General features: G+C 52.0%; 9 protein-coding genes across 9 annotated transcripts; 4 read left to right on the top strand and 5 right to left on the bottom strand.

Annotated features, from left to right (window-relative positions):
- Window positions 1-322: 322 nt before the first annotated feature.
- P152DRAFT_392138 (snare-like protein) lies at window positions 323-1,127 on the top strand (the record flags this gene model as incomplete). Its single annotated transcript, XM_033676129.1, has 5 exons — window positions 323-343; window positions 401-483; window positions 537-619; window positions 675-1,042; window positions 1,092-1,127. 5 exons carry the CDS (start codon window positions 323-325, stop codon window positions 1,125-1,127), a joined length of 591 nt encoding a protein of 196 aa, XP_033536422.1.
- Window positions 966-2,194, bottom strand: P152DRAFT_455821 (uncharacterized protein). The gene is made up of 2 exons (XM_033678871.1): window positions 1,092-2,194; window positions 966-1,042 (listed from the first exon to the last, which is right to left on the bottom strand). The coding sequence occupies exon 1, from the start codon at window positions 2,109-2,111 to the stop codon at window positions 1,311-1,313; it is 801 nt and encodes a 266-aa protein (XP_033536423.1). The 5' UTR covers window positions 2,112-2,194; the 3' UTR covers window positions 966-1,042; window positions 1,092-1,310.
- A 407-nt stretch (window positions 2,195-2,601) lies between these two features.
- P152DRAFT_447095 (uncharacterized protein) lies at window positions 2,602-4,284 on the top strand (the record flags this gene model as incomplete). Its single annotated transcript, XM_033677966.1, has 2 exons — window positions 2,602-3,338; window positions 3,393-4,284. 2 exons carry the CDS (start codon window positions 2,602-2,604, stop codon window positions 4,282-4,284), a joined length of 1,629 nt encoding a protein of 542 aa, XP_033536424.1.
- A 231-nt stretch (window positions 4,285-4,515) lies between these two features.
- P152DRAFT_455824 (Not1-domain-containing protein) lies at window positions 4,516-12,276 on the bottom strand. The gene is made up of 4 exons (XM_033678872.1): window positions 11,562-12,276; window positions 11,103-11,424; window positions 5,100-10,978; window positions 4,516-5,050 (listed from the first exon to the last, which is right to left on the bottom strand). The coding sequence occupies exons 1-4, from the start codon at window positions 12,171-12,173 to the stop codon at window positions 4,994-4,996; spliced, it is 6,870 nt and encodes a 2,289-aa protein (XP_033536425.1). The 5' UTR covers window positions 12,174-12,276; the 3' UTR covers window positions 4,516-4,993.
- A 368-nt stretch (window positions 12,277-12,644) lies between these two features.
- P152DRAFT_430776 (uncharacterized protein) lies at window positions 12,645-15,949 on the top strand. The gene is made up of 3 exons (XM_033677404.1): window positions 12,645-12,911; window positions 12,968-15,484; window positions 15,544-15,949. Exons 1-3 carry the CDS (start codon window positions 12,866-12,868, stop codon window positions 15,711-15,713), a joined length of 2,733 nt encoding a protein of 910 aa, XP_033536426.1. The 5' UTR covers window positions 12,645-12,865; the 3' UTR covers window positions 15,714-15,949.
- P152DRAFT_233357 (DUF1768-domain-containing protein) lies at window positions 15,923-17,152 on the top strand. The gene is made up of 3 exons (XM_033674572.1): window positions 15,923-16,591; window positions 16,675-16,771; window positions 16,826-17,152. The coding sequence occupies exons 1-3, from the start codon at window positions 16,394-16,396 to the stop codon at window positions 17,095-17,097; spliced, it is 567 nt and encodes a 188-aa protein (XP_033536427.1). The 5' UTR covers window positions 15,923-16,393; the 3' UTR covers window positions 17,098-17,152.
- Window positions 17,153-17,303: 151 nt separating this feature from the next.
- P152DRAFT_392197 (cytochrome P450) lies at window positions 17,304-19,197 on the bottom strand (the record flags this gene model as incomplete). Its single annotated transcript, XM_033676133.1, has 5 exons — window positions 17,304-17,469; window positions 17,597-18,261; window positions 18,313-18,370; window positions 18,429-18,921; window positions 18,978-19,197. The coding sequence occupies 5 exons, from the start codon at window positions 19,195-19,197 to the stop codon at window positions 17,304-17,306; spliced, it is 1,602 nt and encodes a 533-aa protein (XP_033536428.1).
- A 3,177-nt stretch (window positions 19,198-22,374) lies between these two features.
- On the bottom strand, window positions 22,375-24,394 carry P152DRAFT_505783 (betaine-aldehyde dehydrogenase). The gene has a single exon (XM_033682451.1). It carries the CDS (start codon window positions 24,109-24,111, stop codon window positions 22,558-22,560), a length of 1,554 nt encoding a protein of 517 aa, XP_033536429.1. The 5' UTR covers window positions 24,112-24,394; the 3' UTR covers window positions 22,375-22,557.
- A 348-nt stretch (window positions 24,395-24,742) lies between these two features.
- On the bottom strand, window positions 24,743-26,803 carry P152DRAFT_455832 (putative MFS multidrug transporter). The gene has a single exon (XM_033678873.1). It carries the CDS (start codon window positions 26,609-26,611, stop codon window positions 24,905-24,907), a length of 1,707 nt encoding a protein of 568 aa, XP_033536430.1. The 5' UTR covers window positions 26,612-26,803; the 3' UTR covers window positions 24,743-24,904.
- Window positions 26,804-27,268: the final 465 nt, after the last annotated feature.

Raw genomic sequence — 27,268 nt, forward strand, 5'->3', positions numbered from 1 at the left:
AAAGGACCGAGCTGTGTTGTCTCTCCTCTGGGGGATGTGTGGTGACTGAACGGATGCTCGAGATCCGATGTTTCTGGTTCGTTCTGATTTGGGATGTAAGGCAACTATACCGTTGCCTAAGGCATAAACCAAGCATCAACACCACTACCATGAAACAGTAGATGGCCCAGTGTTCATATGATGCCGACATGGTGTCTTGCTTGTTGCTGGCTGCGCCTCTTGATTAACCGCTGCGGTAGGCAACCTTATATTACCTTCACGACTCCATTCTCCAGACCTAGACATCCCTCAATTTACCACCTGTCTGCTGTGCGTTGTAATCATGAAGCTTGTATACATCGGGGTATGGAACCTTGTCCAGACCGCTTGATCACCGACCGTACACTAACACGACGACCAGATCATCAAGAATGAGGAGCGGCCCGCCGTCGAGTTGTGCGCGGAGCGCGACCTCACGAGCGTCAATCGGTTCACGAGATCGACGTATGCACAACCTTCCGTCGACGATGGATCCCTTCATGCTAAACCCACCCCAGCATCGGCGAGTTCATGACTATGTTCAGCAAGACGGTCGCGGAAAGGACTAGGCCTGGGCAAAGACAGGACGTTGAGGAGCAAGGTGTGTACCATGCCTGGGGAATACTATTCTTGTAGCGCTAACTCGAGTCTCGAAGGCTACACTTTCCACGCATATGCTCGAGCAGAGGGTGTCTGCGGAATTATCATTACTGACCAGGAGTACCCGTCGCTGGTGGCACATCAAGTGCTCTCGAAGACCGTGGACGAGTTCCTGACCAAATACCCGCGATCCGCCTTCATCGACGCCACCGAGTTACCATATCCCCAGCTCAAAGAATACGTCGAGAAATATCAGGACCCAAAGAACGCCGACAGCTTGATGAAGATCCAGAAGGAGCTGGATGAGACCAAGATCGTGCTGCACAAGACTATTGAGAGCGTGCTGGAGCGTGGAGAGAAGATCGATGCGTTAGTAGCTAAGAGCGATGGATTGAGCGCACAAAGTAAGATGTTTTATACCAAGGTAGGTATCTATTTCCACTGGTATTAGGGGACCTGCTAATCTCGTGCAGGCAAAGAAGCAGAACTCTTGCTGTACAGTCATGTAGCATGTGCCGCAGTCGATTCCTTTGGCGTTCCGGTGGGAAGCACTTATTTAGTACCCGTTACACTCGTTGGAAGCACTCGCCTTACGCTTAGATCCCGAGTTTCTGGCCGCATAATTCATTCCTGAAAGCCGTTGACCGACATACAAAGTTGAAAACCCCAAAGTGATATGTGGTATCGTACATCTATGCGGATCCCTCTTGTCTATGCTTTTCCTTGAGCATCTTCTCCGTCTTCATGAATTCCCTGATCCCCACCGGTATATCCTTGAATAGATCCTCCGTTGTCTTTCCAGCCGCTGAAGCATCAAGGCCCCAATTGGTCTCGCTGCCCCCTCCATCGTCATCCATCGACGAAGCTACATGACTCGGGGTACCTGCTTTCGCCGTCATCATCCCAGTCCCGATCCCTTGACCACGTTGTTTCTGTACCGCCGCTCTCGCCTCCGCCGATTTTTCCGCCCACTCTTCCAGCTCCTCCCCGTATTGGTCCCAGACGCAATTCACGCAGCCCGACATGCAGCAGTTATCGGGTTCTCCCGGCCGAGGCGGGACGAGCACGCCGGCGATCAGCTTCGAGGCCTCCGCGATCTCGGCCTTCCGTTGGATCGGCCCCGCGAGGCGAGAACCGAACACGACGCGGGCTTTCGCAGCGACCTCGTCCTTCCATGCTTGGTCGGATTCGCTGGTCTTCGCCGAATCCTCGTGCCGCTGGGCAATCGATTTGCCTTGAGGGTTCCCAAGGATTTCTTTCCTTGTTAGCTGCGGACCAGGTGAGAATGGACTGTGTCCTTGGTCCTTACCAGCATAATAACCGAGATGGGGAAATGCCTGTGATCCGTGGCTTGCTATGTGAGGGCTTCGTGGCGGTCTTGGGATTGTGCTTGCATATCTGGATTGATCCCGGTGCCATTGACGAAAGCATTGTTTACATGAACGTGAACGCCAGTGAACCGCTTGAGACACGGCATTGCCCGGTGGCCTCATGGAGTATTTATTTGGTAGGCCGGTGGTGAAAACATGAAGAACTAAACTTCAAACAGATTTGAGATTCGAGAACAACTCGGCATTTTGACGACAATGCCGGCAAGACGTCACAGTCATGGTATTTAAGGCAATACTATAAGGCAATAAGGCAATACACTGCTCAGACTGCTCATGTGTCACTAAACCCAAAACGGCAATCTATCAACACGCGATTTCGATGTCTCATCTCAAGCATCAACGAGCGCGTATCAGTAATAGAGGTCTTCATTCAACTATGGTACTTTCATTTACGACGAAAGATTATCGACAATGCTATCTAATTGACATTGAATATCACGTCTTGCCAGATTGATCGAGTGCAGTTTATGCACCTGAGCGACCACATCGAACTTGCCTCTACCCAGCGCGAGAACACACGAAAGAACATCTGACCACGAGACAGAGGCAGTGGTCCTGGACTTCTAGCCAAGAGCTGAGCGCAATCGCAACCATGGACTCAACATACCGGTCTCCAAAACGGAGGAAATCATCCATCGGCAACTTCACCCCGACCCGAGCATCTTTTATGTCCCCAACCAAAGCGAGCCTCGCGAAGTTCAATCCGGATCTTCTCCCACCGTCGCGCAGAAGCTCGATTATCCGCTCGCTGTCGCAACCTAGATCATCATCACTCGTCCCGTCCGGTCTCGCAGACTTTCCCCGCGAAATCAGCAAACGAAGCAGGTCCGCCGCGAAGACTGAGAGACAATCGTCGGCTGTGGAGAGAGATACCGATCAGGAAACCATGGGCCGGGAAGTTGGGTCTTTATCGCCAATTCGGCGCAAGTCTATGAGGCTGGCGGAGCCGCTTCTGATGACAGCCAGTCGAAGACTCGAGAGCCCTAGGTTACGGGACGTATTCGGGATCGCCCCATTCCCCGTCGAACCACCGGCGGAGACCGAGGCCGAAGCTGGTGAACATGTACCTACCGCTCATGATGGAGACAGGTCGCCTCCCTCGAACCAGCACAAGCGCACTAGCAAACGGAAACGGGATGCCGATCTAGTTGTTGAGGAGGCGACCGCGCCACCACCTGCGTCCGAGGAAATCGTTGCGGAGATGCTCCGATTGGAATTGGAGCTGGCTGAGTTGCGGCGTGACGTTCGGCTTCTCGACGAGCAGACAAAGCGAGCGGAAACGTTCCTGGATTTCAGTTTCGATGGGCCGGAAGATGTCGACGCGTTGCTGTATGTCCCTTTACGCCTTGGCCTCGTGACATAAGAATCCTAATCTGAGAATAGGTCTGCGCTATGCGAGGACGATGAGCAACCCGCGACACCGGACCGGACGGCTCCGCTATCAATGTCCCAATTGCTGGGCTCATTGTTCCGGGGCCATGCACATGTATCCCAGGCCAACGGAACGATCGAGCACACGGAACCTCCACCATCGTTGCAACCCATTGAAGACGACAATTTTGTGGAAACAATGAAACGAGTCACGCATTTCACTTTCCATGGCAACTTATCAATAATTCCTAGATCGGAGAACCCCGGGGTGTCGGAAGAGCCCCGTCTCCAATATGACATCAGCGTCAAAAGCCCGAAGCTGCATTTGACAGCCAACGTCCGGCTCATACTTTCCTTGCAGGAATCAGGGGGAGGACATACATTCCGAGTGGACAAGCTAGCCGTCCCAAGCATCAATCGCTGGGCTCGAAAGGAGATCGGCACCTGGATCGACGCCTGCTGCTCGCGAAAGGACGTCTCCGTGCTCTTCCACGGTCTGGAGTCCTACTACCTCCACGCGTATGCGCGAGGCCGGCGCTGGATCGAACTAGAATCGACGTTCCCGACCCTCCTGATGGAGCCCGTCGGTACCCAGATCCGCAAGCAGTTCAGCCGCAACCGGATCGCGTTCTGCCGAGGCGCCTCGGTGCTGACCTTCATCCATAAGCTGGACCTCTCGTGGGCGGGAGAGGTGCGGAGAGAGGTCGAGCTCGCGCTGCCGAAGGAGAATCCGTACCAGATCCTATCCGGCGCATCTAGTACAGACAGTACGGAGAGCGATTCGGTCAATTTGTACGCAAATATGCTGGATGAACACCCAGGCTTGTTGGATATCACGGCGGAGAAGGCGTTGATCTTCAGGTTCTTTCAGGTAGAACCGGATGGGCCACCAGAGGTAGATTGATCGATCGTTATCTATGTGTAGCATGAATCATATCAATCTTCCCAAGTGCGCTAGATTATTGATCCCGTGAAATTTGCCAAGCGGTACCCGGAATACCGGAATGTTGGGATTTAGATCTTGCCATACAGATCGGTTGTATCGCCTTCAACGGGTTGGAAAAGCAACATATAGGCTGGAACGTTCAATCGAGGATATCACCAAAGAAACCGCCGTGTTCAATATTATCAAATCATTGGATTTTGTCCCGAAAACGCCATTCCACCCGATGCTTATAAGAAGCCATTAAACTATGCTACATTGCAGAACCAGGACGAATCCACGTGTTATGGAGAACCGTATCCATACCCATCCATCCGGACCTAGGCTGACCGCAAGCAGAGGAGATATGAAAAGCTCGCTGATGAAAGCCCTCGGATGCTTTTGGGAGATGGAGAAGCAACCTTTCTAGGAAAGAGATGCATCATTAGGACGCCGTGAACCACCGCCCCGTCGCTTCGAAAGAAACATGGATGCCATGATCCGCCCGTCATGGATTTTCTTTGGTAAATGTTCATTGCCTCATCTGGGAGAGTTGACATCCTCGCGCCATGATATGGATGTAGGTTGCCATGGCGTCGTGAAAAGTGTCAACCCACAAGGAGGTAAGATTGCCATAAGTCTAGCCGCTTCATCGGCATTGCCCAACTCGTTCAACTTCCAGGAACGGCACCTAAACCGTTCGAGGACTCTCAATATGTCGGAAGAGCGTCCCAAAAAGTTGTTCGATCTGGGAAAGGTCAGCGTCATCCTGTCAACATTCCCGACAAGCAACTCACCTCCCCCGAACCCTTCACAAACGGCAGCTCCCAGAACCCGTAGCTGGGATTCTTCAAAATTTCCAGCAACGTGATAATCAATCCCCACGGGTGAGGTCTGTGCACGAGGAGCCTCTCCAACAAAACTCGCGTGATCTGCTCTTGCACGCCGGCAAGGTTTGCCGCCTCCGCCTCACTATATGTGGTGGCGTTGTTCGGGAATCCGAAGAGGTGCAGGAGAAGATAGGAGAACCAGTGGGTGTGGCTGTTGGGGTAACGGAGTTGATTCACAATCGCGCTGATCAGGAGATAACGCGTGCTGTAGTGAGATTGTTTGGCGATGTTTTCGAAAAGCTTCGCATGGGGAGACTGGGCGTTGAACGCAGTACGCCCGCCGGCGTCCAATGCAGAGACCGCGATATAGAGGACAACGGCGTGGATGAGGGTGGTGTCAACCGTCACATCCGGGTACCCGAATGTGTTCGAGCTGTCTTTCTCTTCAATCCCGTTCAACACGGACATGACCTGCTTCAACTGCTCCGGAGACTGATCGAGGGTCTCCAGAAGGGCTTTAACCGGTTCGAGAATGTCTGCTTTGTCAAGCGGTGTTTCGAAGTCACCACGCACGACCGGGGCCTTCTTGATCTCTTCAAGACGGTCGACCTTCAAGCCCGCAGTGAACGGGTCCGGAAGCTCGGGAAACGAAGATGGGTACGCGCTGACAACCAGGTTTCGGAGCTGAACACAATGCACGGGGATTGCGTTGCAAAGTCGGTAATGGTTTTCGGCCAAGAACTCCGGGAAGTCATGATGAAGGACCAAGAGAATACGAAGGACGGCACTGTAGTACAGTCGGCGAGCACCCGATGCCTCGACAGGCTTGACGAGGTTACCCACGAATTCCAGCCCGGCCTCGATTAGCGATGCATAGACGTCCCAACGCTCGGAGTATCCGCCATCAGTCATGGTAAGCATCGCAGGCATGAACTCTTTGTATCCGATCAAGGACAGCCATGAAGTAGAGAACGAGGAGTGACGTTGAGGCTGAAGGAACAATAGCGATCTCCCAACCAAGATCAAAGCGTCGCACGCGAAAGTGTATCGTTCCGGTCGCTTGGATACCTCTTGGATCTGATCCAAGGTTGTCTTGAAGAAGCGGAACCAGAAAGTGGGATTCCATCGCTCCTTTTGCGACCCCTGGTGGGCCGAGCAGATCAAGCAGACAAGGCTCAGTGCTGCCTCCAGGAAGGACGCTCCGGATCTGCTTTCGTCACCGCCATTGTGAGTTCCGAGACAGAGGACAAGTTTGGCGAACGAGTCGACAAATAGGTAGTTCGGTTCGTCCTTGGCTGAAAGTGGCTCCACGAGAGTGTCCAGCCCCATGTCAATACAGGCGCGGAAGAACCCTATGGAACTCTCCTGAGTATCGATGACCTTCTTTTCGTAGAGCTGGTAGACAAATGTCGCGAGAACCCGTTCGGGAGCATCAACCTGCTGCAAATGGATCCAGTGCTCGAAGATTGCTTCGTAGTCGTCCGCAGATTTGGAAGCGGGGGGGGTTTCCACATCAGTTGGGATATGAGATGCAGCTTTCGAAAGGACGCTCCGTGCACCCTCGAATTCCGGGTCGGTAACGGCCCATTGCGCGAGAGCCTCAAATGATTGAGTGAAGTCCGTCCGAAGGGAACCCATATTCTCTCGAATTACCACATCATCTACTAGCTCATGCATGAAGTGAACAGCTTGTGGGGTTCGTTGCTTGAGACCCTTCGCGACCAATCCATCCACACGTTCGGCCGGGAGAAGGCCAGAGTTGAACAAGGAAATGGTCACCGGTGCCACAAGCACGCGCTTCTCGTCGAAATTGAAGAGCCAGGTGTAGACAATACGCGCAGCGTGCTCGGACATCTTGGACAAATGTGAGAGCAGCTGAACGAAGACCTCGATTTCCAGCCTTGTCGCATCCTCGAACAGAAGCTGAGAGATTCGCTGAGCGATGGGAACGGCAAGGATGTCATGGACTGGCTCTCTGGGTCCTCCGGAAGCTTCAATAAATTGCAAGAGTTGCTGATAGTGCCCGCGAACCGGCGACTGTGGGCCCAAATCGGTAGCATGCTCTTCAGATGCCTCCTTGATCGTGCGATGAAGGTTGTTGAACAGTTCTTGCATTCGTTGGTAGAGATCGGGCGGCATGAAGCCATTCACTTGCTGCTGAGCAAGCGCGCCTGGCTGTTGCGGTGTGGCGGTTTGCTGTGGGGGCGCTTGTTGTAGAACCGCAGGGGCTTCGGCAGGAGTAGGCAGATTCGGAACAGGTGGGAATTGCTCCTGAATAGCCTCTTGGAGCTGACGAGGAGTTTCCTGCGAGGACGACGGTCCATGAGTAGGGATGCCGCGTGCATGACGAGCGAAGTCTTCGTAGATGGCGAGCTGTTCTCGATTGAGCCCACCAGGCATCTGTTTGTACGGGTCGGGGATGAACAGTGCCCAGCGGCTGAGCTGAGGGTGCATGAAAGTCTCGCCCATGCGAGTGGTGTTGTGGACCTGGCGGACCCTAACGGCTTCTTCGATCTGGTTGTCGATCTCGTTGATTGACTGCGTCTCCGCGGCTTGTTCAATGATGTTGCAGATGGTATCGAGATTATCGTTGACGAACATGAGAATCAGGCCTTCGGGGAGTGCTTGCTCGGGAAGATCGCGAGCCATCATGCGAATATTGTTGGTGATGCTCACACGCAGTGGCTCCTTACAGGTCACCAGAGCGAGGCTTCCGGAAAGTGCTTTGACGGTGTTGTATGCGGCTTCCCGGAATCGTTCCTCGTTCGGCTCGGTCGCGTAATCCTTGGTGACCAGTTGAGCAGCTGCAATGGAGGCAATTGTGACTGAACGCTCAACAACGGGAGCGATGATTTCGGCAACCGCTGATTGAGATGCCGTCTGGAAGATCTGTCGGAGTCGAGGTTCGCCGACCAGTCGGCTGGACGAAGGTGGGTAGACAAGTTGGGCGCTGAAGTCGGGAATGCTGGCAGTAATGGCTGTCTGAGAGAACCGCTCGTTTCCACCAACACGGTTCAGTCCAATGAGTGCGAGCCCGTCGTTAGGAAGGTCTGCAGCTTCGGCCATATCCAAGAATGACTCTTGGTCGAGAGGTCGGGTACGGATGAACGAACTCGGCTCAATGGCTTTGTGGTCAAGCTCCAATTTTCTGCAGAGAACTTCAATCTCAAACTTCAAGTTAAGTTTGAGCTCTGCAAAGTGGTATAGTTCCACCAAGACGCGAACGACTTCCATGAGCCATGGGTTAGGCGGTCTGAAAACTGTGGAGGCTGCCGCTTGCACAAGAACCGCGCAAGTGAAGGGGATGACGATGACAAGGCGTTGGGTATCGTATGCTTCGCTGAGGAGATCCTTGAACGAGATGTTCTTGAACTTTATGGGCTTGTCGCGAGCAATGGTGAGGAGGCCCAGCCATGAAGCAATGTTCTTCAGGTGAACCTTTTCCGTTTGATCCCTTAAGGTCGTCTCCGAATTCAGTAAACGGAAGCAGGTGACGTACGTCTCCCTCAAGACTTCCGCCCACAGAGTCTTGTCACTCAGATGTTTGAGCACCTCGAGGTAAAGTCGATGGAAGTTGGGCTGTAGCTTGGCTCGTTCCGCAACGACATAAGAGGCAAACCACTGCACATGTGTCTCCTTGAGAACGGTGAGGTCGGAGATTTTCTCGCCCAGGTTGCTCTCCGTGACGTTGTTTAGGAAGAAGAGCACCTTCTCTTGCGTGTCATCATCTGGCTCCTCGAAGTCAGATCTCGTCGGAGCATCCACTTGGAGGGATGAAAACTCGGGGAGAGCGGGTTGGGGATATTTATCTGTGTCACCGTTCGTGAGGGTGACGCCGTTCGGTTCTCCGTTCACATCTGTTCCTCGGGTTTCGCCGACGACCTGTTGGGAAACAGTCCAGACCTCAGTACCTTGCAGATCAGGAACGCGCAAGAGGCGTTCACAGAAGGAAGGCCATTCCTGAAGGCGCTTGGTGAATTGAATCATGGATTGCAGTCCAAACTTGAACATGGGGTCCTGCCGGGTGAAGTCCCGCACTGATTCATATACCATCGAGAGTGCGGTCTGAAGGGCAATGTGACCAAGAAGCTTGAAGTTGATGATACTCCCAAAGAGAACGGCAGTAGTAGCAAGCGCTTCCATGGGGTACTGACCGAAGCAGTTGTACTCATCCAGCAATCCGTGAATCATGCATGCGAAGAGATCTTGATCGGCGGGCTCGGAGGAGCTCTTGTATCGCTGAAGGGCTTCGATGATGTCGCGAACATCGCTCTCTCCGCTATACATGTTCTTGAAGTGCTCTTGCATTTTCGCATCCGTCTCAGGCCCAATGGCATTGCCGTTCTTCCCGTTTTCATCTAGGGCGTCGTCGTGTCCTTCACCATAGTTGACAAGTCGAGGATATGCCGATATGCAGACACGTTCTAGGGGCGCCATGTCATCCTCTTCAACGTAGCGTTCCAGAAACTTGATCATTTCGTAAACTGTCTTGACGGACATCTCGATGGCGAATTGCAGTTTCTCACGGTGGGCTTCGATGAAGGCATTCGCTTTGGCAAGCGTGAACTGATACAACGCTTTCGGGAAGTTCTCCGGACTCTGCTTTGCCATGCGGTCAAGCCAAGCCTTGAGGTCGAGAGCTCCTCGCGCATGTGCATAAACGACGATATCTGCACCGAGCTCGTTCTGCATGCTGGTGAGAGGCTCCAGCCAACCCTGTTCCTGTGCTTGGTCGAAAAACAGGCTCACATAGGCTGCGTTTTGGGCATAAAGATCGATCAGGCGTTCCACAATCCAGGAGGAATCGTTGTTCCATAGCCCATTCAGGACAAAACCGTAGTTCGGTAGCTGCCTTCGCAAAAACGGCCAAAACAGTTGACGAATGGCCTGGTCTTGCAATAATGTCCAGGGCTTCGGAACCTTTGATGCAGCGACAAGAAAAAGATCGGTGTTGGGGTTGATGATGGTTTCGGGGATTCGGAGGTCTTGTGCATGGTTGTAGGTTTCTTGCGAACGGAAAATCATGTTGAACAAGGCCGCTGTAGCGTCGAGTGAAACAAGCGGGTGCTTGACGGCTTTCTCGGCATATGCTTTCACTTCATCAGAGCAATCTTTGAATTGATCCGATGAGTACGCTGCTCGGAGCCTTGGGATTCGAGATGCATCCACCTCTTCTGGGGTGCAGGATAGGAAGGCGACCACAAAGGATAGCTGAGTGTCGATGTGGTTCCATGTGCCACCCCATAGCTGCTGGATATCGAAGGTTTCGGTTTTTTCGGCAACAGGAAGAAGTGAATCGTAGAGTGTAAGAAACTGTTGCTTCGTGACACTCAAGCCGTTGCGATCAAGTGAAGAAACCACTTCTTTCCAATCGACAGGTGTTCCGGCACGGCTGTCATGGATCGCCATAATGAGGTGAGGGGCTTTGTATTGAGCGGATTGGAATGTCGTGATGAGGAAGATTAGCGACTTCGCGATCTGACCGGCGCTCAAGCTTTGTACGTCGATCTTCGAGACCATCTCTTTGGCTGCCTCCAGTGAAGCTGTGCCACTTGGTCCCGCATCGAGGAGCGCTCGGACAAGAACATCGCTCTCCTGCACGAGGTCCATGGCGATTAATGCCGATCGCACCGCTGGCGAAGGAGATCGTTTTAAGGCGTCGTATCGAGATGTAAGGGCAAAATGGAGGTGAGCCTTGTTCTCGTCGTTCCAATTCCGAGGTGGATCGCGTCCAATCCGTTCGAGCAACGAACCGAGATACTCAGGTGAGACGTCGTCCTCTTCACGATTGGGAGTGGAGAGGGCAGCAAAGAAGGTTTTGAGAGAGTTGGAGAGTATTGCATCCGCTAGACAGTGTTAGTGATAATTCAGGAAATGATAAGAACATGTGACTTAGGTCCATTAGAGTGAAATCGTGGATCAATGAGTGATTTGAGGGTGAAAGTGAATAACGCGTCTAGGAATATTTACCTTTGGTCTTCAGATCGCCTTTTGCAACGCGCTTGAAGGATGAAGCAAGTGCAATCTTTGCAAAAATATCTAACTTGAAGTGATCGATAAAGGTCGATAAATCAAAATCGCGGGAGAATTCGCCCTCCGGTGCGCTGATGGATTCCGCGATCTTATCAGCTTGCTGAATATCCGTGCGAACCTTCTGAAGCTCTCCCACTAGGATTCCGTAACTTCCGTGAGTGTCAACTCGACCTGAGCTTGGAAATACTTGAGCGGCATTTTGTTGTAGAAGTCGGCGGAAGTATTTGGAGAAAACATCCATGCCGTGCGCATCGATTAACTGAAATTTCAAGGTACGTGTCAGCGCAAACTCGGCAACACACATTTGACACGGGACAGGGAGAGGTGAATGCTCTACGATCCTCAAGGCATCCACCGCATCCCCTATGCTTCAATTCACTAGGTCTTAGAACTCACCTTGCGCAATTGCTCCGCCTGCTGATCGAACCTTGGCTTGTCCCTATCGTCCTTGAGTCCACTCAATAACAGGAATACCTGCGCAATCACGATCTTCGCCAACGCTTGGTTGGTTGCAGGAATCGAATTTGGATTGGCCGAGCCGATAGGGGAACCAATGCCGCTGGAAAGCGAGAGAGAGGGTGAGGCTCGAGCCAGTTTGGCGGTTCCTCCTCCCCCGCCGCTGCTGGCCGCCGCAGCTCCTTGAGATGGGGCAGACAAACCCGCGGCGGAGGAAGTGGATGATGGATTATTCGAGGAAGCTATGGCTCTCGATCGGGCGCCGGCGAGCAGCTGGCTTGAAGCAGACTGCTGCGTGGCTGGGAAAGGCGAAGGGTTGGACGAGACGGACGAAGCGCGACTCGGAGCGCGATGTGTCGGAGGCTGCGAAAGGGGATGGGAGGAAGATGGAGCAGGGGATTTGGAATTTTGCAACGAAGCAGAAGATGACGCGCTTGCTCGTGAGGTGGATTGACTGGTGGACGAGTTGAAAGCGGTGGATATCGGGGTGAGGACCTGCCGGGCACTATGTTGCTGCTTCGCTGGCTGTCCCCACGGAGATTCCTGGGTCATCTAGACAGCTATTCCATGCCCTGAAGCATCACGGTTCGGAGGGAGAATAGGTTGATGGAAGGAATAGGCGCGGGAGGGGGTAAGAAGACGGGTTGAGATACGGAGGAGTAAAGGGAACTTGGGAAGCAAGTCGTTCAGTTTGGAGTTTGAATCCAGCACGAGTCGCCGCGCACTGACCCCATGGATTCAGGCAGCACGGCAGTAAGGCGTCGAAAATGCTATGACCACACATACCAGACTGGACCAGAGGGGCATTTGATGCATGGATGTGCATTTAGTACCGGTATAAATATAAGGCAGTCAGGCATTAACGATAGACGTACAAGGCAATAAGGCAATAAGGCAAATATATAAAATCTCAAATAGGCTTGGCATTGCACGTGATCACGTGGAAGGCTTGGGCTAGTTCGAGTGGTTGATATACGGCCAAATCGCTATGGCAACGAATTGTAAACACCCTTCCCCGACATTGCGACACTCGACACTCTCCACACCGTGCCTTTCATTATGACCCCAAACCCTGGCTTGCACTATCGTACAAACTGTTGAAGCAATTATCCAACCATCATCTCGTTGTACTTGGTACCTTTTTTCTATATCTTATTGACGACCGTACCTACGTCGTTGGTCGAATCAACAGATACCAACAAATCCGCAACACATACTCTACCTAAGAGCAAACATCTCCCGAAATGCCTGGGGTAGCCACCTCAGAGCCACCTTCCGTTTCGCTCTCCTGTATGCTTCTCCTCAATGGTCTCAAAAGCGATAGCAGCTTCTAACACGCCAACTAGTCGCGAACAACTTCTGGGGCAAAGATGACGCCGGCGTCGTTCCCCTCCTCGGCCGCATGCAAAATGCGAAGACTACCATGGACGAGCTGAAATCCTTCTACAGCGCCCGCGCCGCGCTCGAAGAAGAATATGCGCGGAAACTTCTGAGCTTGGCCCGGAAGCCGCTGGGGTCTATGGAAGAAGGAACCCTGCGCATGTCTCTCGACATCGTGCGCGGGGAGATCGAGGCGACAGGAAAAGCGCATCACAACATCGCCAGCAAGATGAAGACGGAGCTCGATGAACCGCTCGCGGCGTTTGGAGGCGCGGTGAAGGAGAGGCGGAAGATTGTGCAGGGAGCCATCGAGAAGTTGCTGAAGGTCAAGGTCCAGCAGACAATAGCCGTCAACAAGTCCAGGGACCGGTATGAACAGGAGAGCTTGAAGATCAAAGGGTATTTGGCCCAAGGACACATGGTGATGGGGCAAGAAGAGCGCAAGAACAAGGCGAAACTCGAGAAGACTCAAATTCAACTGTCGACGACAAGCAACGAGTACGAAGCCTCAGTCAATATTCTCGAAGAAACAACCGGACGATGGAACCGAGATTGGAAGGCAGCATGTGACAAATTCCAAGACCTAGAGGAAGAGAGACTGGACTTCCTGAAGAGCAGTCTGTGGACCTTCGCCAACATTGCTTCCACAGTCTGTGTCAGCGATGATGCGTCGTGTGAGAAGATCCGGCTTTCCCTTGAAGATTGCGAGGTCGAAAAGGACATCGCTTCGTTCATTAAGGAATCCGGAACGGGCCAGGAGATCCCTGATCCGCCTAAGTTCATCGACTTTTGCCGCGGGGACGTCGACGATGCCTCCGAGCTAGCGGAAGAAGATGAATACTCGGTGGCTAACTTTCAGCGGACGATCAATCCCGCTTTCCGAAGCTCTTCGCCGCAGCCTTCGGTATTGGAGTCTCACCATGACCCTAATTCTTCTCTCGCTCGATATTTTGGTCACGACTCCGCTCAGGCGCGAGATCCAACTCCTGAGCGAACTCAACCACAGATGCCTCAATCGGCAATGAGAGTCAATAGCCGTGGCCAAGCCATTGACGTCAACCAATTTGGCGATATCCCCAAGATTCCACACAATGAGTATCCGCCAGACGGGATGACACAGTTCTGTCGATCCGGTCCTACAGGATCTGATCTCAGCAGCGCGCGTCCCTCTTCACGAGACTCTCATAGCGACTATAGCAACCCAACCTCATTCTCGAGCTTCGAACCCTCCAGCGGAGCACAGTCCCCCGTGAAGCAGCTCAATCAGCTCAATCAGGCCCCGCCAAGCCAGTCGCAAGCGGTACAGAAGAAGAAGTCCGGTTTCTTCCATTCCGACAAGCCGAGCTTCTTCAACTCGCCATTTGGCCGGCGCAACAAGGAGAACCAGAAGCAGGAAACCCCACGACAACCTGTAACGCGTAGCACATGGGCGCCCAGTTCTCGGACTGGGCGGACGCCGACCCCAGAGCCGATCACTCCGAATACGCAAAAAACTCAGATGGCCATCGGCTCGAACATCTTCGATGTCGACGCCTCCCGATCTTCCCGTGGTGCTATCGCGACCAAATCTCCCCAAGAAGACCTCGACCCCATTGCCGCCGCCCTCGCCGAGCTCAAGAGCGTCGCAGGCAGCAAGCAAGCATCCGACCGCGTCTCCGTAGATCGATATGCTGGCCTACAGACTCCCGCGCCTCCCGGAGCCTCCGGCATGACGCCAACGCCGCGGGCGAATAAGAGCGACGCGCATGCAGCCGCGCGGGGGACACCGCCCCCCAGCTACGATCCGGGCAGCCGCCTCGGCGCGCCGCAGCCGGCGTTCACGAAACGCCAGATGATCGGCACGACGCAGAAGTTCGTGGAGCAGAAGGGCGCCATGTTCAACAGCGCACCGAACAGCGCCGCGCGGCCGGGGTCGCGGGGTGCGGATATCCCACGCGCTACGAGCCCCGCTCCAATGCGCGCAACGAGCCCGCGCCCACGGTATCGGAATAGCCGGTATGGGTCTCCGCAGAACCAGAGCTTGAGCAATAGTGTTGGATCGAACCAGGGAGGGCCGCCGCGCAGGAGCACGAGTCCGAATCCATATGCGATGCCGCCTGGCGGCCAAAGTCAGCGGCCAAGGGCGCAGAGCTCGTCGCCGGTCAAGCCGAGAGAGGGGTACAATAGCTGGGGAAGCCAAGGGCGGTACAGTGGTGCTCAGCCTGGACCGGAACACAGATCTGCGAGTCCAAATCCGTACGCACAACGTGGTCAAGGTGGGTATGGTGGAAGCCCGGGGAGTCGAGGCGGCGATGGGATGGAGATGACGTTATCACACGGTGATACTCCAGCATATGGACGAGGAGGGATGGGTGGTCGACCGACCAGTTATTATGGCGGGCCGTCCACTGCACCACCAACTCAGGCGGTCGGCAGGGTGAGGAGTAAGAGTATGGCAGAGAAGAGGGATTACACGAGGGAAGGCAGGGCGATTCTTCATTATGGTGAGTGATTCCATCCTTTCAAAGGTCGATCCGGTCAATCATGGCTAACTCCCTTGCAGCGCGAGCCATGTACATGTATCAGGCCGCCATTCCTGAGGAGTTGTCGTTTGCTAAAGGCGACGTCTTGGCCGTCCTCCGACTTCAGGATGACGGCTGGTGGGAGGCAGAGGTTATGGGAAAGAATGGTCGACCTGGCTTGGTACCCAGTAATTACTTGCAAAACTGTTAGTTATGGTCAGTTTGAACGGTAGCGGGTGTGGTTTTTGTCGCTTGAGGCTGGTTGGATGCTCTGGGTAACGTCTGATGGCCGTCGTATTTCGATGAACTAAGGGGGATCTGGTCCTGAAGGCTACTTTCGTAAATTTTCGCGTCTCTCGATCTGTATATACTCAGCAGTGGGCTTGCGGCGTTGGGTCGTTTTTCGATAGTTTATTCCATTGAATTTGAGGCTTTCATACCATTATGGCAGACAGCAGTTGACCTGGGGTTACATAATACCTCGCCCTCGGATGAAACGTCATAACATTCCTGCATTACCAAACTATTGAGTGAAGTTTAACGTCACTTCACAAGCATCGGCCTGGTTTTTAGTGGTTGAGACCTTGTATTCCCCCATGGAGGCGTAATATCTCGCATCTGCGATGTAACAGATCCCCCTCATTCTTTGCTGCTTTCCTCGGTTTGAGGAAGTCAGGATCTCCACAGTCCCAACGTATGGTATATACAGAAAAACATAAAGATGGGCGTGTTTTTGTAGTTTTCACGCTCATCAGGAACAAGATCAATCAAGCCTCCCAATTCTTGATCAAACAGAGCTCTTCCGCTGTATCCCTCTATCCAGATCACCTAATCGCGGTCTTCGCCCACTGTGTACTTGATTGCATCAGTTACACGAATAACGTGTAAATCATGTCGCCAACTTACCATGAAGTGATCGACTACGAAAAAGCGTATGGCCACGGAGTGGTGTATTTCTGGAGGGAGTATGGGGAAGTCGCCGATTACCTGTCCCAATGGTATCCTGCGATATGGGAACATGAAGGCATCGTCTATAAATCGGCGGAAATGTGGATGATGATTCAGAAGGCGAAGTTATTCGAAGATGAGGTACGTGTGTTGTTCCGGTGGTCTTGTGCTACCCGCACCTTATTGGTCTCCTTTGCTGATACATTCGCTGATGTATATTTCAGGATATCGTCCTTAAAATGAAGGCTACGTCGAATCCCGGCGAACACAAAAGACTTGGTCGTAAAGTTAAAGAATACGATGGGAAGAAATGGAACGAGCGTAGGGCTATTAGCTTCACTCGGGGTCAATCCAGAGGCTGACTCACTCTCCCAGATAAGCAGGGCATCGTCGAGGAAGGGAATATGCACAAGTTTCTGCGGAGCAAGGAAGCGCCTGAGTTGAGTAGGAAACTTCTTGAGACGGGAGATAAGCTCTTGGTGGAGGCTTCTCCGTTCGACCGAATCTGGGGCATTGGGTTCGATGCGGCGCAGGCGGATAATAATTGGTCGGAGTGGGGTGAGAATCTACTTGGAAAGGCCTTGATGCGAGTAAGAGCGCGGATAAGGCAGATGGAAGCTGAGCAGTCAGTGGAAGCGAATGCTTAACGGATTCACTGTCCTCGTTCAAGACGGATTCATGATAAAGCCGAGCTAGGACGCGAATATAGGTAGAATTGATCATCCGAACCCTTCTCGAAAGTTGCTCACACAAAAGGTATATCCTAATCTAAAATACAACAGGCTGGAATGCAAGTCGTGAGTGTTCATAATCGCCCAAAACGAAGAAAGCTTCCCAATGCAGCCATAGCCCATCACTCGATGGTGACACGGACTCCCTTGCTGTCTGGATGCGCCATCGGTACGAACAAGTCATGGTGATACTTGACATCATCAACAGTAGTTTCGAAAATTTCAAGGTGTGGGAGGACGCGCAGAACCAATGCGGTGAGTCCGAGATACAGCTCGCAATACGCCAAACTATGCGATAACCGTTAGTCGAAGTACGACACTATGGTTTCCAAGCTAAAGGCTTATGTTACGAATGGAATGGAACCGAGACTTGACCCCAAAGTGGGAAGGAAATTAACGAATGGACAATACGTACTTCATGCCCAGACACTGCCGACTTCCTTTGCCGAAACTCATCATATACGGTTCCAGATCTTTCCGTCTTTCTCCCTCCTCATTCAACCACCTCTCAGGCCTGAATTCTCCTGCATCCGGGAAGATTTCTTCATTTGCATGGATGTTGTAGCTAGACATGCTTACGAACTGGTTCTTTGGGATCACATACTCTACTTGGACAGGCTCGGAGTCGACGCCGGATTTCGTAGGTAGAGGCGTATATGTTCCTCTGTAGATAAGCTCCTCGTCCGGAGCTGCACGAGCGAGGCGAGTGCTAACACCGTATGACAGTCGAATTGCTTCCAGGATTGTGGCGGCCAGATATGGGAGCTGTTCGAGGGCGGACCAGGATGGAAGCTGTCTCGGATCCTTGACTACCGTTTTCAATTCCTTCGTCACCCGCTCGTATATCTCGGGCTGCGTCTTCAAGTAGAATGTCAGGAGAGAAAGAGTCCAAGCCGTGGTTTCGGTTCCAGCGCCCATCAGACTCGCAGCCTCGGACCCAACCCTTTCCGCGCTCTTTTCCTCTGCGGGAAGGTCGCTGTTCCACACTTCTGCGAAGATGGTAGATCGCTCGCCCATCATTTTCTCATACGTGCCATTCTCATATGCCTCTCTCATATTGGCGGCATGTTTTCCAAGGCCCTAGGTCAGATGTTAGGCGGCCATACACGGAGGAGTAGGATTGGATTTTACTATAAACATGGTGTCGATGTAAAGGGCGAGCTCCTTGGAAAGCATCCTCATTAGAGGTCTGATATACAACTGTTAACTGTTTGTTGTTTGCATGCTTCAAGGATGGCAAGACTTACATAGGGAGCATGTTCATAGCCTTCACTAAAAGCGGCAGCTGCTTTCCGATGTGATGATTTGCGAGACCTGCATATATGGGCTCCCTCAGATTTGGCTCGAAATCCTCTTGATCCATGAATCCGCTCTTTTTGCCAAAGCAGTATGTGAAGATAACCTCAGTCGTATAACAGCTATATGCCATCGTGATATCGAATGGCTTACCGGATCCGGTCTTGGCTAAGATCTTGTCGGACAACCGTTGGGCAAGGTCATGGATCATCGGTTCCAGTTTAGAGATGCTGCCCTTCGAGAAGAATTTATTCATGACACCTCTTCGGAGTCGGTGTATGTTATGGGTTCTAGATCCGAAACCGGTCTTGAGAGCCTTGGGTCCAAAGGTATCTAGGAAATATTGAGACTTATCCCGACGTCGTGAACCGACCGGGTAGACCTCATCGATGAACTTAGGGTCGTTGCAATGGAGCTCGTTCGGATTAATACGCATGATGGGGCCTAGAGGAACATCAGAGACCTCGATTCGGACAGTTTTGCTGCAGGTGGATGCGTACCATATCTCTTGTGTAATTCAACAAGCTTTTCGTTATAGCTCCCGCCCCTGACGACATCATAATAGCCCTCGTAGGCAAATGTCATCGCCGCCAGCTTCGGGCCGGGGAATTTGGCCAAAGGATGGAAAGTAGTGCGATAAACCACAAGCACAATCCATCCTGCGATATAGAGGCCGACGAGAGCCACGGCCGTCTGCCACGAAAGGAAGAAGGCTGCCATCTTTTCCTTTTTAGGAGCTTGAAGTCAAGCAGTAAGTCAAGCGGTGGATTTGTGAAGTCGCAAAAAAGGGCCCTCTGGTGCGGACATGCAGAGGCCTAAAGTTCTCACGTCACTGCATGTTTCCAGTCGATTGCGTTTCCAGTCACCCTCGAGTCTCGACCTTTCTGACCTTCATGCAAGTGTAGGCGAGAGACCAAACGGCGAGTTTCCACTGGCTATCTTTACTCCTGTCTATCAGAGCCAACTGCCGACCGGCAGGGAATAGAGGCGAAGGGCCATCAGTCAGAATCCCAATGGACCCCCCTCCTAGGATTAGGGAAGTCCTTAGTGCGCATACCGAGGACGGTTGAGTTGATGACCCAGCCAAATGGCGACCTGGGGGTGGGGCAGATCGGTAAAACGCAGGCGACATTATTATTAAATTAGTATCGGACAGTTCGGACTGCAGGCTGTAGTCGGCCGGCACCAGTGCACGACTCACGAGGGACTCTCCACTCCAGTGGTCTAGTCTCATGGCCTCATATGGGCAAATCAATGTCGCTCGCTTGCCCATCAGCTCTGCACTAAGCACGTTAGCATCTTTCGTATGGAATAACGGAATGATGATTGGCTCCTTGTCGGAGAAAACCTGTTCCATGCTCAATGCTGTGTTCGATCATGATTCCATGATTCATATATCGGCTCGGTGAAACCGGATATTCCGCTTCCTGACTCTCTCAGGCTAGGGATTCGCGGAGATAGCATGGCAGTGGACCCCCCACGCTTCACTACATAGTATTCTCCTTCCTAGGGCTCTAGGGTAACTGCGGACCGGTCCCGGGCCTAGCCGTTTGGGGCCGTGTCTCCGGGTCGCTCATGATTTCATGAACGAAGGATTTCAATATCAAGCTTTCCATTAGCGACTTCCCCGGCTCCAAGTCCAAGCTCGTTCCTTGTACTCAACGGCGGTGGCAGAACCACCACAAAAGGATATACATCGACGCTCGACGCCTCTTCAGCAGAGAAAACACGGTGTCAAGCACCTTGGGTACAATCAAGACAAGCACCATAATACTATAATATTCTCAATATTTGGATTTTCTCCTAGTATGGAGATTAACGGTGATAGCAGTATGTCTGTCAGCAAGTGAACTTTGAAGCTGCGGAGTAATGACTCGTGTAGTTGTGCGTGGTGGGAATGGAATATTTAGAATTTTGGTCAAGTAAGTCAACGGACCCACTTTCCGTGCAACCCAGATTCCGTGCACCCCTTGAGATAATACGTAGATACTTAGATCGCTTTTGATCAATGAAATAAATTCAACAACACCATCTAATATTATCAGGATGCCTCGTATTAATGAAGAGGCTGTCCAACAAGCTATTAATGCTTTTCATGGCCAAGAATTTGACTCGCTGAATAAATGTGCGGATGCGTACGGTATCAAGAGATCTACACTCCGGGACAGACTCAACGGCAACGATTCCCACCAAAATAGTTCGAAGAAACTTCAGAAGTTATCTCTCGAGCAGGAAAAATGGCTGGTCGAATGGATCCAGGAAGAAGATCTCGCTGCCAGAGCCCCCTCCCATGCAAGAGTACGCCAAATGGCTGAGGCAATTGCACGAGAAAATGGGGATACTACCCCTTGCGGTATCGATTGGACTCAGGGATTTCTACGAAGCAATCCGGAGGTAAATACAGTGGTGGGATGATCAATCGAAGCCGCCCGCGTCAATGAAGCTTCAAAAGAGAGGATCCAAGCGTTCTTTGATACATATCTGCGTGTCTGCGCGGAGTACAACATCAAGATCTCAAACCAGTGGAATTTCGACGAGCCCGGCCTCTCCCTTGGCTGTAGAACCAACGGGAGAGTAATTGCTTTTGTTCAGACTTCTTCTAAAAGGCGAAAGTAGAGCCATACATGCGTCAAGTCCCCAGAAAATCGAGAATGGGTCTCAGTGATCGAAGCTGTATCAGCAGACGGCCGAGCAATCTCTCCCTTGGTTGTCTTCAAAGGAAAAACGGTCCAGTCTCCCTAATTCCCTCCTAAGCAGACAGACATACCAAATTGGCACTATACGAGTTCAGAAAATGCCTGGACTTCGAACGAAATCGGTCCTCAGTGGCTCAAGAAGAAGTTTTTGCCAGAAAGCAAGCCCATGAACTCCCCGGCAGCGAACGGCGAGCAGGAATGGCGCCTATTAATATGCGACGGGCACGGCTCCCACGCCACGGTCGAGTTCATGAAGTTGGCCAAGGACAACCGCGTATTCTTGTTGTTTTTGCCCCCCCATTGTTCCTACCTCCTCCAGCCCCTTGACGTCGCGTGTTTCTCGCCCCTAAAGTCCAAATATCATAAAGAGCTCTCCCAATTAGCATCATTAGATGATTCCGCACCTGTAAAAAGCATAATTTTATATATATATATATACTCTAAATCCCGAAAAGAAGCTTTGAATTCGTACAATATTCGTGCCGGCTTCCGTGGAACTGGAATGGTTCCGTTCAACCCAGACAAAGTATTAAATAGCACCCAATTAAACGAGGACCATCAAATACAACGTCATGTGGCTCCAGAACCCCAATATACTTATGCATTCCGTACGCCTAAAGGCCCCAAAGATATATACGATGCCAAATTAGACGAAATGGGGGCCCGGGATTTCAGGAGGTTTCAGGGGAAGGTCGCAAAGGCGCTGGCAAAGAAGAACACGGAAATCGCCCGACTCAAAGCCGAACTTCAAAGGGCTGAAAATACAGTTGCAGACTTAGGAGGGCCTGCTGGCAAGAAAAGGAAACGGGTTCAGCCCAATCTGAACGAACGATTTGTTCAGATTGACCAGATTGTTGCGGCTCAGGAGGCAGCTAGGGAGAGGGAACAAAAGGCTGCAAAACGCCTTCAAATTAACCCGGAGGAAACGTCTTGATAATTGCAGAAGGCAATGTTTAAGTCACTCTATCAACAATTTCAATTACAGCTATAGAAAAATATATGGTGGTGGTTACATTCCGCAAAATCCATTCGTCTTTGTGTCCTATTGGTGTTGTGGTGGGGGTGCACGGAAACTGGGTCCGTTGACTTAGAGCTACTCAAGTTACACAAACCCAAGCTGCTGGAATTAATTATGCACGCGTATCCGGTCTTCTGGGACAAGGGATCACGTGGAACATGAATAATTGTTTCATATTTTCTTCCCCGAGTTTGAATGATATCAGTTTGAATGATATCAGAAAGTCAAAGGCTTGTGCTTTCGTTCATTATTGCTGAATGCTGATACTAGTCCCTATCGGCTATCGCGATGCTCAGGTCGCGGACATAGGAACCCTACCTCCGTACCCCTGAATGACAATGAAGGCCATCCCTAACGTTTCTAGAATCAGAGCTTGGAGAACGCGGTCGGTACCTGACCACTCATATCGACCAACGTACTCTTCCCTCTCGTCCACGCCTCGATCCCTTTCCGACCGTTCTCCACGCCAACACCACTCATCTTCCACCCACCAACTGCCATCTCAGCCGGTGACTCGCCCCAAGTGTTGATCCAGATGATCCCAGCTTCGAGCTGTCCGGCGATCTTGTGAGCGCGATTGACGTCCTTGGTGAACACGCCCCCGGCGAGACCCAGCTCGGTGTCGTTGGCTCTGCGGATCGCTTCGTCTGTGGTATCGTAGAGGAGGATGGACATGACCGGGCCGAAGATCTCCTCGCGGACGATTTTCATGCTGTCGGTGCAGTTGGTGAACACCGTTGGCTTCACCCAGTAGCCCCCCTTGAACTTATCGTCGATTTGAGGTGTCTCGAGGCCACCGTAGAGGAGCTTGGCCTTATCCACCTCAATGCCATGCTTGATGTATCCTATCACCTTTTCGAAATGCTCTTTGCTGACTAAGGGCCCCATGTTCGATTTCTCGTCCATGACATCGCCGAAGCGGATATGTTCCATCTTCTGCAGAAGAATCTCTTCGAATCTCTTCGCAATACTTCTGTGCACGTAGACTCTCGTCCCATTCGTGCAGACTTGCCCGGTGCTGTAGAAATTCGCCATCATGGCTCCATCAACGGCTGTTTCAATGTCCACATCGTCACAGATAATTAAAGGGCTCTTTCCGCCCAGCTCTGCCGTCACGTATTTCATCCCCTCTCCTGCGGCCTTGGCTACTTTCCTTCCCGTAGCCACTTGCCCAGTGAAGCTGACCTTCCCAATCCCAGGGTGTGAAGTCAGCTGTGCTCCAACCGCCCCAGCACCATAGACGACATTAAAAACGCCCGAAGGGACTCCTGCTGCCGAATAAATGCTCGCAAGCAGCGCCGCGTGCAACGACGTCACCTCCGAAGGCTTATAAACCATAGCATTCCCCGCCGCCAAGCACGGCGCGGATTTCCAAATCGCAATCTGCAGCGGATAGTTCCAAGCTCCGATGCCAGCACACACGCCGATCGGGTCCTTCGTCTCGTAGACCCACGCATCTTCTCGAAGCTTCACAGTGCGTCCATCCAGTCCGCCTCCAGCCACGAACGAAGCGCAGTACTCCATGACCTCCACGCCTGAAGGGACGTCGACGGCGCTGGTTTCTGAGAAGGCGCGGCCAGTGTCACGGGTCTCTACTTCCGCGAGGACGTCATTGAGCTCGCGGAGGAGCGCTGCTGCGCGCATGAGGATGGCTGCTCGATGGGAAGGCGTGGTGGATTTCCATTCCGGAAAGGCGGCCTCTGCGGAGGAGACGGCTGCGGCGACGTCTTTTGGAGAGGAGGTGAAGATGCGGCATGGATGTTCAATTCCCGTTGCTGGATCTACCGAACGGAACTCTGATGAAGTGTCGGTTTCTAGTGGGGTTTGGAGAGAGCCATTGTAGATCGCGTATCGATCGTGAGAAAGAAGGGCAGGTTTGTCGCTCGTCCAAGTGGATGGATGAGCAAGTGACTCTGGCATTTTTGCTGTCGCCACCGAGATTATTTTATCAAGATATTAAGACAACGTAGACCAAGGAGCCCAGCAATTTAAAATTCTAAACCTTGGTCGACAGTGGTGAACTGGTGATAGATGCTTTTGGGATGACTTTGAATAAGAAGACAGTAGAACAATGGGAAGGTACAAGTATTGCACTTGTGTCGGTTCAATCACAGCTCTCTTAATAATTTGAGGCCAGTACAAGTTGACAATTATCAATTTAACAGCAGTTTAGTTTGATTGGATATAAGTATCCTTTCGAAATGTTGTGATGGAGGAGGGAAAATGAAGATTTTGGACCCATCCGTGCCATCTAACTTGGGTGGCAAAATCATCATCAAAAGCTCCGAATATCGTCATCAGCCTCTCAACCTAATATTTAATAAATGGTAATCTAAAAATCCTCCGAAACACGTTTAGCTCATGTTGAATTGCTCATATTTTTAAACAACGCCTTCACAATTCACAGATTAAGTCTCCGCGATTATTGTCCTCCATGTCTAGCTAATCGCCATGTGGTTCCCTCGGCGACGGTCAACATCAAACTGATGATTGACAATCAGTGTCGTTTCTAGCCGCTCAGTTGTACAGATATGAGATAGGACTTCAAAATAATTGGAGATGCATTATCGATAGGTATCTCTAAACTAACATAAAACTCTAGATCCCAATACTTCGATCATTGGAATCATAACATGCAAACCCTCGATGAACGCCTCGCTATACTTCTAGTTGAAGACACGTTCAGACACAACCACAAGAACGCCAGGCACGTTCATGCAGATGCCCGAGACCAGACCCCTCGCGCCCGGATACGCTTGCCAAAAACAAAGAACATAAACGGAATAGGAATAAGCGCCACTGCGAAGAACCCAAACACGCTGATGCCCCAATTCACTCCCATATTATGCAGCATTGGGCCCATGAACAGCGGGAACGCACCGCCAACCGCGCTTCGGAGGAACGTGTTTGCCGCGACCGCGCTCGCTCCATACTGCGTGAACGTGTCGATGAGGTAGTTTAGACATGCCTGGAAGATCGTGAAGAATCCGATGCCGCTGAACGCGGCTCCGACGACCGGGACGATCCAGTGGAAGCGCGGGTCGGCGGTCCAGCCGAAGAGGAACAGGCCGGTTGCGAAGAGGACGGAACCGAGCATCATCGGTGGGAGGCGAGCTTCGGGGACGGCGCGGCCGCCGTTCTTTTTTAGGCACTTGGTGTAATACGTGTTGTTGACGATGTTGATGACCGCACCAAGAAGAACTCCGATCAGTAGCCCCAGGAACGGCAACGATCCGACTAATACATTCCACCCTCGAATCTCCTGAAAGACGATTGGGAATGCGGCGAGGTTTCCGTAGAGAATCCCGTAGACGAAGGACGCATATAGCGCCACGAGGAAGCAGATCGGTGTTAACAGCATTTGGAACGGCCGCACCAAATATCTATTTCCCAGCTCCTTCAGCGTGACATCCCACTCTTCATGTCTGGCGTGCAGTGCCCAATTCCCGGTTTCAAACCTCAGTCGCCGAGCTTTGTAAACCAACAGCACGGGAGGGAATGATTCGTCCAGGAATATTATATCCAGAACGAGGAAGATCATCATCAGGATGGCCGCCGTGAACTCCGTCCATCTCCATGACCCGCCACTGATAATGATCGCTCCCCCGACGATTGGACCGAATATCGGCCCAACGATGACCGCCATGGCGTATCCCACCATGGCCGCAGCCCGCTGCTGCGCGGGCCAGATATCGGCCAGGACACCGCCGGTGTTCGTGATCGGCGCGGAGGCGAAGAAGCCGGCGAAGAACCGAGTGATCATCAGAGTCTGGATATCTTTCGCGGCACCGGACCCGAAAACAAACATCGTCGCGATAAAATATGGCAGAATGACGGCGTTCTTTCTGCCATACACTTCGGAAATGGGGGCCCAGAGAAGCGGCCCCACGCCGAATCCGAAAAGAAGAAGGGCCAGACCTAGCTGGCCGACTATCCGCCCGACCTCGAACTGATCGGTGACCTGTTGAACGGCAGGAGTATAGACGGACGAGAGGAACGTGGCGCCCATCGTAGTTAGGCCATATAGCGCCGTCGTCCATATTTTCTTGCCCACTTTCCAGTTCATGGGGTGGTAAGGGTCATCAAGCCCATCAAACTCTACAATGACATCTTGTGCGGTTTTCTCTCTGGCCAGGGGATGAGTGAATGGGGGCACTGGGCGTCGCGATCGGATGGTGGAGAGGGTGGTGTTAGCCACCGCGGGGGCTCGATCCGACGCGGTGGTAGCGTGCGATTGCAACGGAGCACCGGAAGAATACCTCTCATCCTTCTGGTAACCGGACCGGTTTCGAATTGGGCCAACGACGCTGCTGTTCCTGGTGTCCGACGGAGGAGAATTGGGGGGTATCGATACGCGTGACGTCAGGGAGTCTGCTCTTCCAGGCTCCTTCTTCTCTTTCAAGCTGTCTTCGGAATCCATGATCGAAGTCGCACGACGATCTGTTACGAGAGTACGTACATGTATAGAACGAATGTCGGGTTATCTGGGGGTATATGAAGTGGCCTCAAGAACTGGCTTCGGTGTCCATGAGCCATATTTAAGGACTTTATCAGAGTCTTGGAGTGGATTGTACTATTGCTTTGCTCCATGGATTAACAAGTTGGTTTAGAGAAGTTGGATGGCAAATTCAAACAGCACCAATAACAATGACATTTCATGACGTCGAAACTCTGGGTTGGCGTGTTCAAGTGTCCACCAACCGTCAGGGTCCTCCAGTCGGCAGTCTAACCCGGACGATTGTAGGGAGACTAGGGACGCACCCCTTGATCATACGTGGATGCTGCACGTGTATATTCCTATTGGTTGTAGAAAGCATGACCATTGAGTAGATAAATTTATAGACTATAGATAAGATATTGCGAGCGTGATAACTTTATTTAGTAACCGATAGAATGACTTGTAAGGTGCAAACGATCAACAGCGCCGTTTTAAATGGTCTCAACAGAGTAATCAGCCAGTACCGAAGTATAGAATGAGGTATATTCACTTCTGGCGCCGTTGAGATATCCAATCTACCTGATGCGCTGCATTCGTACACGTGGATGCTGAAGAGATCCTTCGATGTGCAGTTCCACA

This window comes from Eremomyces bilateralis (assembly GCF_010015585.1).
Source record: "Eremomyces bilateralis CBS 781.70 unplaced genomic scaffold P152scaffold_4, whole genome shotgun sequence".
NCBI lineage: Eukaryota > Fungi > Ascomycota > Dothideomycetes > Eremomycetales > Eremomycetaceae > Eremomyces > Eremomyces bilateralis.